General features: G+C 38.3%; 1 protein-coding gene across 4 annotated transcripts in view; it reads right to left on the bottom strand.

Moving 5' to 3' along the window:
- The window catches only part of KIAA0586 (KIAA0586 ortholog), a 121,760-nt gene extending 106,916 nt beyond the window's left edge, over nucleotides 1-14,844 (bottom strand). For 3 of the 4 annotated variants that reach the window (XM_032251195.1, XM_032251196.1, XM_032251197.1), the window contains exons 1-4: nucleotides 14,082-14,844; nucleotides 12,750-12,820; nucleotides 11,187-11,256; nucleotides 9,452-9,521 (exon numbers count right to left, since the gene is read on the bottom strand). In XM_032251195.1, the coding sequence (XP_032107086.1) occupies nucleotides 9,452-9,521; nucleotides 11,187-11,256; nucleotides 12,750-12,820; nucleotides 14,082-14,280 (410 nt within the window). In that variant the 5' untranslated portion in view covers nucleotides 14,281-14,844. The remainder of the gene's footprint in view (nucleotides 1-9,451; nucleotides 9,522-11,186; nucleotides 11,257-12,749; nucleotides 12,821-14,081) is intronic. The other variant, XM_032251198.1, reaches the window with a different exon arrangement.
- Between the last annotated feature and the right edge of the window lie 282 nt (nucleotides 14,845-15,126).

Below are 15,126 nucleotides of genomic sequence, written 5' to 3'. Positions count from 1 at the left end.
TCCACATACTCCTTAAATGTTTGGTTTTCTCAGAGTCTATCCAGTCCTAGCCATCCTTCTTTTCACTGCCATAATCGCTGAATCACTTCAACTATTCCCAAAGCTTAGATTTGGACTGCCATTTACATAATGATGACTTCTGCATCTTAATTTCTAGCTTGGATCCCTTTGTGAATTTGACTTTTTGATTTTTTTTTTTTTTTTTTTTTTTTTTGACAGGATCTCACTGTCACCCAGGTGAGTGCAGTAGCACAACTATGGCTCATTGCGGGTTCAACCTCCTGGGCTCAAGTGATTCTCCTGCTTCACCCTCCCAAGTACTGAGGAGTACAAGCACATGTCACCCCGCCTGGCTGATTTATTGTTTGTAGAGATAGGGTCTTGCTATGGTTGCCCAGGCTAATCTCAAACTCCTAGGTTCAAGTCATCCTCCCACCTTTACCTCCCAAAGTTCTGGGATTATAGGCATGAGCCACCGCCTGGGAACTTCACCTTCATATTCCATTTCCTACTGAACATCTCTTACCTGCATGTCTCGGAGGAACCTCAAATCCTTGCCCATGCCCAGAATAAAACTTATCCCCCACGGATTTCCTTTCTCAATGAATAATACTACTGACAATGTATTTGTGAAAGCCAAAAACATGGGATCCATCCTTAGTGACTTCCTTACTCTCATACCTAATTATTCATTCTTATCAATTCACTCTTCTAATAATCTTCCAAATTTGTGTCTTTCTCTCCAACTGAGCATGATTCTCACTACCATACCACCACTTCGCAGTGTATTCAGGACCAATCTAATTCATTCCTCCCTGAAAACTCCACAGCCGATAATTCATTTCCCGGACTACAGTCTAGGCTACCACGGTGTGTATTTTAAGAAATATATCTAATTCTTTAAAACTTTTAAGTGATTTGCCATTTCTCTTATATTAAAGACCAAATTCCTTTAGAGGAGTCCATAACCTAGTCCCTAGCTTACATCTCCAGTCACACATAAGGGAGTTCTCCCCTTGTTCCAGACACTCTGGCCAGATTCTTCATTCCTCTAAGGCTTTAGAGTACATTATAATATCAAATAAGGCAAGTTCTTCATCATTCCATTTTTGTTTTTGCTTTTCCAAATGTATCTTAGCTATTCCAAACTGACTGTATCCTATCTGGATGGATTCTTAACTCTGTGTATATGCATATACACACATATGTAGTATAAATATATATATACAATATATACACAGACACATATTTGTTTTTCTCAACTGTATGTTCTTCCAGGTAAGTTTTGGAATTACATTTCCAATTTCCATCTACCACTTATTCTCAAAATAACAAAAAAAATTTAAGAGTGACCACACCAAAACATATGTTAATTTTGTTATAACTTATATTTTTACAGTACCTAGTCTTCCCATCCAAGAATATGTTGGGTCTCTTAATTTATCTTAGCCTTTGGTTATTTCCCTTGGCAAAATTTCATACTTCTTCAGATAGATTCTATAGACTTCTGGTTATGAGTATTCCCAACTTTTTTTTTTTTTTGGTGGTGACATTGCTATGGTCATTGTTATTTCATTTTATTATTGAATATTGCTGAGTACCTGGTCACCTTCCTGAACTTTCATTAGTGTAAAAATTGAGTTAGTGGTCTCTTGGATACTCTGAAAACACAGTATTTTCTACAAATTGTAATTTTGCCTCCTCTTTTTCAGTATCTAAACCTGATTTCATTTTCTTACCTAACTGCTATAGTTAAGGCTTCCAAATTACATTTGAAAAATAATGGACATCTTGTCTCGTTCCCAATTTTACCGTAAAAGAGGGTATTGACTATAGGTTTACAATAAATATTGTAAGAAAGTATCATTCTGGCTGGGCACAGTGGGTCACACCTGTAATCCCAGCACTTTGGAAGACTGAGGTGGGCAGATCACCTGAGGTCAGGAGTTGGAGACCAGCCTGGCCAACATGATGAAACCCCATCTCTACTAAAAATACAAAAAATTAGCTGGGTATGGTGGCAGGTGCCTGAAATCCCAGCTCTCAGGAGGCTGAGGCAGGAGAATCACTTGAACCTGGGAGGCGGAGGTTGCAAAGAACCAAGATCATGCCATTTGGCATTCCAGCCTGGCAGACTGACAAGAGTGAAATTCTGTCTCAAAAAAAAAAAAAAAAAGAGAGAGAGAGAATATATCATTCTATTCTTAGTTTTAAAGAAGTTTGTGAGTATATGTGTCGTGGTGACTGAGTATAAAATGGGTATAGACGGGAGGCATAGGGAGAGATTTGTTAAAGGATACAAAATTACAGCTACATCAGCTACTTAGGAAGAATAAGTCAGGAATAAGTTACAGCTAAATAGGAAGAATGACTATAGTCAGATGAGTATAGCTAATAATAATGTGTTATACAGTTCCAAATAGCTAAAAGGAGGATATTGAAGGTTCCTAACACAAAGAAATGATAAATGTTTCAGATGATGGATATACTAATTGCCATGATCTGATCACTATACATTATATGTACACCACTATGTACCCCACAAACATACTGTTATTAGTCAATTTAAAAAATAAAAAATTTTAAAACATATTGGCATAAAATTTCATTAAATGTGACCATAGTGCTTGTCACATATATTTTCTTATTTGATCAAATCATATAAATATATTAATAGATCATGAATTATTATAGTAGGGCAATGGTTAAGAGCACTGTCTCTAGTGACAGACTGCCTGGGTGACTTCAACTCTTCTAGTCCATATTTGTAAGCTCGAAACATTATTAGATATGCCTTTGTAAAGACTGAGTAGTATGCAAGAAGTGCAGCCAAGTATGTTGGCTCATCTCTGTAATCCAACACCTTCAAAGGCTGAGGCGGGGGGGCTCCTTATGCACAGGAGTTTGAGACCAGCCTGGGCAATATAGTGAGACCCTATATCTATAAGAAGTAAAAAAGCTGGATGTGGTGGCACATGCCTGTAGTCCCAGCTACTCTGGGGTGGGGTTGGGGGCACCTCAGGTGGGAAGATCACTTCAGCCTGGGAGGTCAAGGCTACAGTGAGCCGTGAACCTACCCCTGAACTCCAGCCTGGTGACAGAGTGAGACCCTGTCTCAACAAAATAAAAAAACAAACAAGAAAAAACTAAAGAAGTACAGAGGACAGTGCCTCGTGGATAAGTGTTACATTAGAATTCGCTATTACCATTTTTAAAACATTGCTGCATTCCTGGGCTAAACTCTACTTAATCATTGTGTATTAATCTTTTAATGTACGATAAGATATAATTTGCTTATAACTTATTTATAATAATATATCAATATAATTGTATCTTTTTCTTTAACTATTAGAATAGTATTAGATTAACTATTTTATTTCAAGAACTAGGTTTTTTTAATTACAATAGTATGATGAAAATATCTCTGATGGAACTAATTGTTAGGTGTTAATACTTGGGCTAGGTTAGCATCATAAAATGACATGAGTGGCATTCTTTGCTTTTCATTTTTCTGGATCAGAATATACAGCATGATCATAATCTGGTTCTTAAAATTTTTCAGGAACTCAAACAAAATCATGGCTGCTTTTGGAGGCTGCTCTTTGAAGGTTTCTTTCAATTTACTTCCCAGTAGCTAACCTGTTAAAATCTTCTTAGTTATATGGTTATTTTTGGTGAGTTATTTCTTTTATCTAGATTTCTTAATTTGTCACATTTAAGTACACAGTATTCTTACCATAGTATTTGCTTTTACCTTCTCTAAGTCTATTATGTCCTCTTTTTATTTCTAACATGCATTCTCTCACCAGTTTTCTGACTTGGACTTGTCCGGGATTTGCTTATTACACTGACATACTTCTAGAACTAGTTGAAAACATTCTTTTATCTGGTATACTTGATTTCTTCTTTTTTCCCTGCTTTTTTCCCTATCATTCAGCATCTGTCTGTCTGTCTGTCTGTCTGTCTGTGTATTTTTCTACTGAGACAATGTCTCATTCTGCCACCCAGGCTGGAGAGCAGTGACATGAACATAGCTCACGGTAGCCTCAAACTCCCAGGCCCAAGAGATCCTTCCACTCAGCCTCCCAAACTCCTGGAACTATAGACACACACCACCATGCTGGTTAATAAAAAAAAAAAATTTTTTTTTTTGTAGAAATGAAGTCTCACTATATTGCCCAGACTGGTCTCAAACTCTTGGGCTCAAGTGATCCTCCTGTCCTGGATTCCCAAAGTGCTAGTGAGCCACCATGCCCAGCCTCCTTCAGGTTTTATAAGAAATTATTTTCCTGCTAAATTTCTAAAATTAACTGCTCACACTCTTTGACCTCAAATTTCCATATGCTGTAATTTGATTTTAAAAGCTGGTATAGGCCGGGCATGGTGGCTCACGCCCGTAATCCAAGGACTTTGGAGGCCAAGGCGGGCGGATCACCTGAGGTCGGGAGTATGAAATACGGGTAAATTTGTAGATTAAAAGAAACTGAAGGCTATTAGCAGTGTGGCTCACACCTGTAATCCCAGCACTTTGGGAGGCCGAGGTGGGCAGATCACCTGAGGTCAGGAGTTTAAGACCAGCCTGACCAATATGGTGAAACCTCATCTCTACTAAAAACACAAAAATTAGCCAGGGATGGTAGTGCATGCCTGTAATCCCAGGTACTTGGGAGGCTGAAGCAGAAGAATTGTTTGAAGCCAGGAGATGGAGGCTGCAGTGAGCTGAGATGGCACCACTGCACTCCAGCCTGGGCAAGAAAGCAAGACCCTGTTTCAAAGAAAAAAAAAAAAAAAAAAAAGTAAGAGATATATCATTCAAATGTAAAGTGTAGCTCTTCCTTAGATCCTAATGCAAAATTAAACTAACCACAGGGTGGTGGCTCACACCTGTACTCCCAGTACTTTGGGAGGACAAGGCTGGTGGATCACTTGTGAGACCTCATCTCTATAAAACATTTAAAAAAAAAAAAAAAAAAAAGCAAGGCATGGTGGTGTATACCTATAGCCGCAGCTACTCAGGAAGCTGAGGGAGGAAGATTTCTTGAGCCTGAAGTTTGAGGCTGCAGTGAACCACAATCACACCACTGCATTCCATCCTAGGTGACAGAGAAAGCCTGTCTCCAAAAACAAAAACAAAACTCAATCCCAAAACAAAACAAAAATTAACCATTTAAAAAAAAATGATGAGACAATGAGAGAAAACTTGAATACTGACTCAATATTTGATAATATTAAGAAATTGTTAATGTTTTAGCACAATAGTAATATTATGCTAATACTTTTTATTTTATTTTTTATTTTTTTATTTTTTTTTTTGAGACGGAGTTTCGCTCCTGTTACCCAGGCTGGAGTGCAATGGCGCGATCTCGGCTCACCGCAACCTCCGCCTCCTGGGTTCAGGCAATTCTCCTGCCTCAGCCTCCTGAGTAGCTGGGATTACAGGCACGCGCCACCATGCCCAGCTAATTTTTGTATTTTTAGTAGAGACGGGGTTTCACCATGTTGACCAGGATGGTCTCGATCTCTTGACCTTGTGATCCACCCGCCTCGGCCTCCCAAAGTGCTGGGATTACAGGCGTGAGCCACCGCGCCCGGCCTGCTAATACTTTTTAAAAATTATCTTTCAAGTACATAAAATAAGTAAAGAAAGGAGAAGAAAAACAAAATAAAACAAAACAAAAAAACAAAAAAAAATACGTAAAGATAAAATGCAATGACTTCTGGGATTTGTTTTATAATAATTCCTGGGTGTGCAAGGTGGTTACAAATGAAACAAAATGCTAATGATTGAAGCTAAACTATGAGAACATGAGAGTTCATCACACTATCCTCTCTACTGCTATAAACATTGAAACTTTTTAAAAGAAAAAGATTTTTTAAGTTTACAGCTATTATGTAAACCAATATAGAGAGTAACTATAATTTGCGGAAGGGAGAAAAAGTAACTTAAGACAGCTAAAACTTATCGTAGTAGAATAAGTGCAGTCTACACTTATTTGTTGTTGTGTTTTTCACAACTCAGTATAGACAGAATTTTTTTTTTTTTTTTTTTTTTAAAAGATGGAGTTTCACCATGATGGCCAGGCTGGTCCTGAACTCCTGACCTTAGGTGATTCACCCACCTCAGCCTCCCAAAGTGCTAGGATTACAGGCGTGAGCCACCGTGCCCGGCTGAACTTTTTTTTTTTTTTTTTTTAAAGGAGAAGGGGTCCCACCATGTTGCCCAGGCTGGATATAAACTCCTGAGCTCAATCGACCCTCCTGGCTCAGCCTCTCAAATAGAGAGGATTACAGGCATGTGCCACTGTGCTTGACTTACATTTAATAAAACTAGTACTGTAAATATATTACTTTGATTTATGAAATCACCTCTCAGAGGAAAGAGGTAAAAGAATTAAAAGCAGCTGCCTCTGGGGAATAGGCCTAATTGTTAAGGAAATAGTGGGGCAGAAGATGGTGGTTTTTTCATTACAAGTTTTTCACACTATTTGATTTTAAAACTCTTTATGTTTATTATCTACATTAAACATTTTTAAAACTAACTTAAAAATAAATGTGTATACTTTGCCCAAAAAAATTGGTCCTATTTAGTCTATTTAGCACATATGCCTTGAATTTTATTTCAACCAATATTGATATTGCTAATTCTTGTTTCTTTTTATTTGATTTCTCCTCAAAATACTTTGTATTTTTATTTTCAGCCTGTTTCATTTTAAAGGTATATCTCTTGAGACAAAATTAGACTCCCTTTTAGCCCAACATTGAGAGTCTTTTTTTTTTTTTTTTTTTTTTTTAATTGAGACGGAGTTTCGCTCTTGTTATCCAGGCTGGAGTGCAATGGTGCGGTCTCGGCTCACCGCAACCTCCGCCTCCTGGGTTCAGGCAATTCTCCTGCCTTAGCCTCCCAAGTAGCCGGGTCTACAGGCACGCGCCACCATGCCCAGCTAATTTTTTGCATTTTTAGTAGAGACGGGGTTTCACCATGTTGACCAGGATGGTCTCGATCTCTTGACCTCGTGATCCACCCGCCTGGGCCTCCCAAAGTGTTGGGATTACAGGCATGAGCCACCGCGCCCGGCCTGAGAGTCATTTTTATAGTTTTGTTTCAGTTATTATTCTCCACAATGCCATTACCTTCTCATAGAGTCTCCTTAGTTGTTTTGTCTTTTAAAAAATTCTGTTCATGAGGCCAGGCATAGTGGCTTACACCTGTAATCCCAGAACTTCGGGAGGCCGAGGCAGGCAGATCACCTGAGGTCGAGAGTTCGAGGCCAACCTGACCAACATGGAGAAACCCCATCTCTACTAAAAATGCAAAATTGGCCAGGTGTGGGGGCACATGCCTATAGTCCCAGTTACTTGGGAGGCTCAGGCAGCAGAATCGCTTGAACCCAGGAGGTGGAGGTTGCAGTGAGCCAAGATCACTCCATTGCACTCCAAATTGGAAGGCAAGTTTATAAAGTCCCCATTGTGGTTACAAGCAGCTACTTCATCCGCTAAGGGTCTGCTGGATAGACGTGGTCATTGCTTTCTATCCAAAAGAGTCAGATGTAATCTGCAATTTTCAGTTCAAGTAGAGAAGATGACAGATTACACCATGCTCTCACTAGTGCTTTTTCTTATATATTTAGAAATTTCTGATATAATTTACCATCTAAATGCCTCTCCTAACTGCCATATTATGTACCGGGAATTTTAGTGCAAACAAATATAAAAAGTAAAAACCTGATGGGACCAAAGAAACCAGCTGTGAAACTCTGGCTAGCTCAGATCATACCTTTGCAATTTAGGAGTAGTATTCATTTTTTGTTACTCCAGTGCTTCCCAGAACATAAGTAAACCATGGAAAACTGCTAGTGGAAAAAGAATAAGTATTATATTTTAATAGTTGCATATTTATTAAATTTAATTAATTTATTTACTTGAGACAGATCTAGCTCTGTTGCCCAGGCTAGAGTGCAGTGGTGCGAGTGGCACCATCTCAGCTCACTGCAACTTCTGTCTCACAGGCTCAAGCAATCCTCCCACCTCCTGTCTCCCAAGTTGTTAGGACTACAGGTGTACACTACCATGCCTGGCTAATTTTTGTATATTTTTTGGGTACAGATATGGTTTTGCCGTGTTGCCCAGGCTAGTCTCAAACTCCTGGGCTCAAGCGATCCACCCACTTCAGCCTCCCAAAATGTGCTGGGATTATAGGTATGAGACACCACACCTGGCCTGTTTGTTTGTTTGTTTATTTATTTATTTATTTATTTAGGCTAGTCAAGTGAAGCAGTGGCTGTATATTTGTTTTTAAATGAATTCTAAAAAATACAGACTTTCCATTTACCGAAGTAATTTAAAATGTCCTTTTGAATAAAAAGAGAATTCAAAAGTAAGTAAAAATTTTTTCTTTGTCCTACGGGGACTTCTACAGTGCTCTGGTTCAGGAGTAGAATACATCTGGCCTACGAATATAATCTCAGACTGCCATCACTGATGATAAAGATAATAATAATTGCCTCCAGACCAGCGAATATAGTCTTCCTTCATGTTTCTCATGTGCTGTTGTCAGGGGGTTGGTTTTAGATTTCATTGGTATTTAAGATAAAGTTGGAAGGGGGGATTCAGGTGGAGCAACCATGGTCTCTCTTCACTGCATCCAAGTGCTAAACTCACCTTTTTCTGAGATTCTAACCAGGAAAAGTCTAAATGTCCTCTGATAATAAACAACAAGTATTATGTATAAGGAACTATTGAGCACTGCTATAAGCAGTATAGTGAAGTGGTTAAGAGACAGGGCAGACTGCCTACATACTAATCCCCGTCCAGTAACAAGTTGCTAAATGACCTTGGGGAAATCAATCTCTCAATACCTCAGTTTGCTTACCTATAAAATGGGGATTCTGGCTGGGCACGGTGGCTCACGCCTGTAATCCCAACACTTTGGAAGGCCAAGTCAAGCATATCAGGAGTTCAAGACAAAGAGGCCAGAAGTTCAAGACCAGCCTGGCCAACATGGTAAAACCCCGTCTCTACAAAAATACAAAAATTAGCCAGGCATGATGGCAAGTTCCTGTAATCCCAGCTGCTCGGGAGGCTAAGACAGGAGAATTGCTTGAACCCAGGAGGTAGAGGTTGCAGTGAGCCAAGATCATGCCATTGCACTCCAGCCTGGGCGACAGAGCAAGATGCCATCTCAAAATAAAGAAAATAAAATGGGGATTCTATAAAATTAGGATAGTAATGAACTCTATTTTATAGGTGTTTGAGTTAAATGAGTTAATGTACTATAGCACTTCCATAATAATTATTGCTAACTGCTACTGAGTATCTTATATGTGTCTAGCACCATGAGGAATGCTTTATACATATCATAGTGAAAACAAAGTTTTTCATATGTCCAAAATACAAATGAAGCTGATTTTAAACATAAAAAATTATCCAATTATTTTCTGTAAATGAAACTTACTTTTGCTTTAAAACTGTTCTTAGAGCATCTTTCTGTCCAGTTGTATACTGAGAAATGAGGATGTCATTTTCTGCACAATCAAGACACAAAAATAGATTAATTCCTGAATATTTATTAAATTTTGATATGTAATTAAAAAATCTTTTTTAACTAAAAGAATGTTTAGGAATTCAGCCATAGCATTTCACAATTGAAAAGGACAAGGAACACATTAAGTGATTAAGTAATAATAGAATGGTCATAACCCCAAACTCACAGCCAACATCATACTGAAAGGGCAAAAGTTGAACACATTCCTCCTAAGAACTAGAACAAGACAAGGATATCCAGTCTCACCACTCTTTTCAACACAGTAGTAGAAGTCCCAGTGAAAGCAAATGACAAAGAAATAAAAGGCATCCGAACAGTAAAACAGGAAGTCCAGTTATCTCTGTTCACTGACGACATGGTCCCGTATCTAGAATACCCTAAAGATTCCTCCAAAATACCCCTAAATCTAAGAAGCGACTTAAGTAAAGTTTCAGGATACTAAATCAATGTACAAAAATCAGTAGCATTTCTATATACTAATAACATTCTAGCTGCTAATCAAACCAAGAACTCAATCCCATTTACAATAGCCACACCCAAAACATAAAATTCCTGGGAATACATTTAATCAAGGTAAAAGATCTCCACAGGGAGAACTACAAAACACTGATGAAAAAAATCACAGATGACACAAACAAATGGAAAACATTCCATGCTCATGAATTGGAAAAATCAGTGTCGTTAAACTGACCATACCGACCAAAGCCATCTACAAATCAACACAGTTCCTATCGAATTACCAAGATCATTTTTCACAGAATTAGAAAAAACTATTTTAAAATTCATGTGGGGTCAGATACAGTGGCTTACGCCTGTAATCCCAGCACTTTAGGAGGCCAAGGTGGGCGAATCATTTGAGGTCAGGAGTTTGAGACCAGCCTGGCCAAGATGGTGAAACATCTTTACGAAAAAATACAAAAATTAGCTGGGTGTGGTGGTGCGCACCTGTAATGCCAGATACTCGGGAGGCTAAGGCAGGAGAACTGCTTGAACCTGGGAGCTGGAGATTGCAGTGAGTGGAGATCACACCACTGCACTCCAGCCTGGACAACAGAGGGAGACTCCATTTAAAAAAAAAAAAAGAATTTATAAACATATCTAATACTAAACCTATGCAATAGGTTAGTAATAAGAAGATAACCTTCACCATTGCAAACCTTATTCTGGATTTTGTAGATTCTAGCAATAGCTTAATTTTGGAGAAAAAACTAATTTAAAATGAAAATAATAAATAAAAACTGTAAGACTATGTAATAAATGTTTAAAAATAAATTCTACCCTTAAGAAGAAAATTCTGACACATGCTACAACATGGGTGAACCTTGAAGACATTATGCTAAGTGAAATAAGCCAGTAACAAAAGGTCAAATACTATATGATTCTACTTATACAAGGTACCTAGGACAGTCAAATTCATAGAGACAAAAAGTAGGATGCCCAGGGCTGAGGAGAGGAAAAATGAGCAATTAGTGTTTCATGGGTACAGAGTCGGGAAACATGACAAAGCTCTAGATATGAAAGGTGATAAATGTACACCAATGTGAATGTACTCACTGTCACAGAACTGTACATTTTAAAATAAAGTGGTAAAGTTGATGTTATGTATATTTTATTACAATAAAAAAAATCAATTTTATTCTCTTACCTTTTTGTTTGTTGTTCTCTTCTATTTTATCCAAAGGCAACACTTGCACTGCAACATCTTTAGAAAAATTCTTTGGGATATGAAAGGAAGATATAGGCTAAATAACTTCATGATTCATTATTTATCCAGAACCATTTACTAGCTATGTGAGTACTTTGTTCTGGGAGGTCAAGACTGTATATTTAATATTCTTCATTTCCATCACCATGCAACGCTGATGTACCTTAAAGCAACTCAAAGGTTTGTTGAGCCAGGTATCGGAGCTCAGGCCTATAATCCCAGCACATTGGGAGACTGAGGCAGACGGATCACAAGGTCAAGAGATCGAGACCATGGTGAAACCCCGTCTCTACTAAAAAATACAAAAATTAGCTAGGAGTGGTGGTGCGCGCCTGTGGTCCCAGCTACTCGGGAGGCTGAGACAGGAGAATTGCTTGAACCCGGGAGGCGGAGGTTGCAGTGAGCTGAGATCATACGCCACTGCACTCCAGCCTGGCGCCTGGTAACAGAGCAAGACTCTCTCAAAAAAAGAGAAAAAGGTTTGTTGAATGAGTAATACACTATCAGACAAGTGAATGAATGAGTAAATGAACCAGCAAGCAAATGTGGCACTGAGATTCAAACTCAAATCAGTTTGCCAATTCTAGCAGAGCAACTCATTCAACATCTCAGTTGCTTCAGTGAAATGTGAAATTCTGACTCGCTGTGAGTCAAATGGAGAAGGATGGCACAACATCACGAAGATCACCCATTTATAATAACATTGTATCCATACATTTGAGAAGTTTAGATATCATTAAATAAGGCCTGTTAAAAAATAAAAAAGACAAAACAACAACAACAAAAATAACACTCCAAAGTCTAGCCATTTACTTAGGGACCAAGTACAGCTTATAATTATACATTTTATTGTGAGCTTTTGACAAAATTGTCATGTAGTCTCAATTTAATTATTATTTACCAGCTTCAATTTTCAAAGAGTATATTGTGAAACTCTCATTATACAGACTTATTAAATTGACAATATGTAGGTCAACACTATGATTAGCTGTCCAAATCTAATTAGATCTCATAACCAAAACATATTTATCAAATAGTTTTGGCATTATAAAGTTAAGATATTAATTTCATGTTATTCTTACAGAACCTCCCTTCTAAAAAAAACCGAAAGACCTCACAAGTGTTAGAAAGACCTGTGAGCACACCTCACTTCTAAAAAAAAATTGTACTGTTAGTCGTTCCTTTTCTTTTATCTAAGAATATGTTAAGTCTCTGGGCAAGAGCACCTTTTCCCTGAATAGTAAGAGAGCTTCTTTTCAGTTTTCATATCTCTTTAAGCAGCCGTTATCTTACTAATGGGTATTTTTTATTCTAGGGAAGGCCTTTTGTTTAATGTCTCAAACACCATTCAAAGTCAGAATTGTAGTATATAAAACATTTGTTTTGATAAGTGATATTTAAATAAAAACAAGGCATGTTGCTAATCAAACATAATTTAAGAATATATTATTTGACAATATTGAGAATTTGTATGTGAGCATAATTAAGAATCCTTTTGCTTACACCTTCTGACACCATGGGATTTTCTAATAGAGACTGGTGACAATTTCCAGCAGAAGTTAAATCTGATGAACCTAACAAAACAAAGGAATAGATTTTAGTGACTTTAAAATCAGATCCTTAGCTTAGAAACTGTATAGGCATGATTCAAGAACTATAAACTCCATATAACACATAAGTTGGAAAGACAATTTGCATGCAAAAAAAGTTAAGAAAATGTATTTAAATATATCTGAAGGAAGGCCTTTACAGTTGATATTTGGGAAAATAAGGTTCAGTACTGACAATAAAGTGAGATGAGCAGAAAACATTTTAAAATATAACTATATGCTGTTGAATGTTCAGTACTGACAATAAAGTGAGATGAGCAGAAAACATTTTAAAATATAACTATACGCTGTTGAATGTGGACAAACTATGGGTAAAAATATGTATACAACATAAAAGTCTAATTTAGCAGCAGGACTATTTGAGTGTCACTGCTGTATCCCACAAAAAGCAGCATTATAAAAGCATTTTGTTGTTTTAGCTCACATATTCATTAATTTGATCCTCACAATTACCAGCAAAGTGGATAAAGCACAGGTTACCCTTACTTTCACTGAGCTCTAGATAGGCTAAGTGAATTGGAATACAGAAGCCATCAATTGGCAGAAGTCCTGCTTTTCCCACTATGCACAGAAAGTAGTCATTAGGTAAAAAAACACTACTCGGGGAAAAAAAAGCACACTATACAAGTTAAGCATATCCATATGGATATAAACAAAAACAATATGCAAAAGTCCATGCTGAAAAAAAAAAAAAAAAAAAGGAAAAAAAAAAAAAGCACCGGGCGCGGTGGCTACGTCTGTAATCCCAGCACTTTGGGAGGCCGAGGTGGGCAGATTACGAGGTCAAGAGATCGAGACCATCCTGACCAACATGGTGAAACGCTATCTCTACTAAAAATACAAAAATTAGCCAGGCATGGTGGTGTGCGCCTGCAATCCCAGCTACTTGGGAGGCTGGACAGGAGAGTCGCTTTGAACCCAGGAGGCAGAGGTTGCAGTGAGCTGAAATCGCGCTACTGCACTCCAGCCTGGAGACACAGTAAGACTCCGTTTCAAAAAACAAAAAAAACAAAAAACCGCACAATAGGAGACGTTAAAGTTTCATTCATTCAATCTATCTACTCAAACATTTTATAGGCTTCCTGGCAATTTTCCTGGGAAACAGGGTCAGTTTTCAAACATCTGTACAAACTAGACTTATATCTTACATTTGGGAATTTAAACAAGAACTAAAGATTTATTACATATACTAAAGCTGACTGAAAAACTACGTGGAATGACATACCAGGTGATGTTCCATTCACTCTAGTCCCCGTTCCAGCAGGAAGACCTTTATTTGCAGACAATGCCGAAGGAACACAGGGCAACGTATCTCTCAGCAAAACCAAATGATCTCCATGATTTTGAGAAACTACCTCACGAAGTCTCTTTGCTGGCATCTTAACTCTTTTTTTCTTCTGCAGGCTAACCTCAGAGCCTTTCATATTGTTGGTCACAAAACTAGTTCCACACTTAGGACGGAAAAACTTTCTCTGTGTCCTTAAGATTTCAGAACAAAATTTTCACCTCTTTGCAATGAACTGTTTTTAAAATGTCGAAATAGAACATCGACAAAGTTGAAAATCTAAATTTCGGTATTGAATCCAGAATCAGAAACAACTATAAAGTCTTGTTCACCCATTAATCCCACTCGGACTATTAATACACTACGCCAAAACGTGAACGTGGAGATGACAGGAGAATGGCCGCAGGAGCAACAATACCCGTAACAGTGCACTCCGCAACCCCAGAGCTGGTAGGGCAAAGCCAAACATGTGGAGGCGGGATTACAATTTGTTGAGAAGAGGCATGACCCACATAAAAAGCGTAACAGCTTTCTTCAGCCACAGTCTTACACACCCCTTCCAGCTGCAATCGTCGGAAACCTAAATTCACCCCTACGCGTCTCCAGGACGCCCGAGAACCGCGCCGTCACAGGTGGAAGCTGACAACAGCTTCAGTTGCCGGTGGGTCACAACCCACTTCCCTCCAAACCCGCCTTTGAGACAGAACACGCATGCGCGTCAAAAAAAACTCATCCAAAATATCCAACCAGAAAGCTAAGCGCTTTCTGGTGCTCTTCCCTCCCTCTCCGGGTGGAAACAAACTCCGGACACAACGGGGGGTTGCATTTATTTATTTATTTATTTTTAAGGACGCACATTGCCGCACATGACCGCTCTACAGTCTCATCCAAGACTTGAAGAGCTCCCGATTTGTAATCCTACTTGTGTTTATCAGGGACTGTTTACACTGTTTAGCTTCCGAAGACGGTTAGGGAGGTGGGATTA

Source organism: Sapajus apella, unplaced genomic scaffold (genome assembly GCF_009761245.1).
Source record: "Sapajus apella isolate SASKATOON/1434 unplaced genomic scaffold, GSC_monkey_1.0 scaffold74, whole genome shotgun sequence".
In the NCBI taxonomy this organism is placed as follows: Eukaryota; Metazoa; Chordata; class Mammalia; order Primates; family Cebidae; genus Sapajus; species Sapajus apella.
The sequence above is the reverse complement of the archived record's forward strand: the minus strand, read 5'-3'. Positions and strand labels throughout refer to the sequence as shown.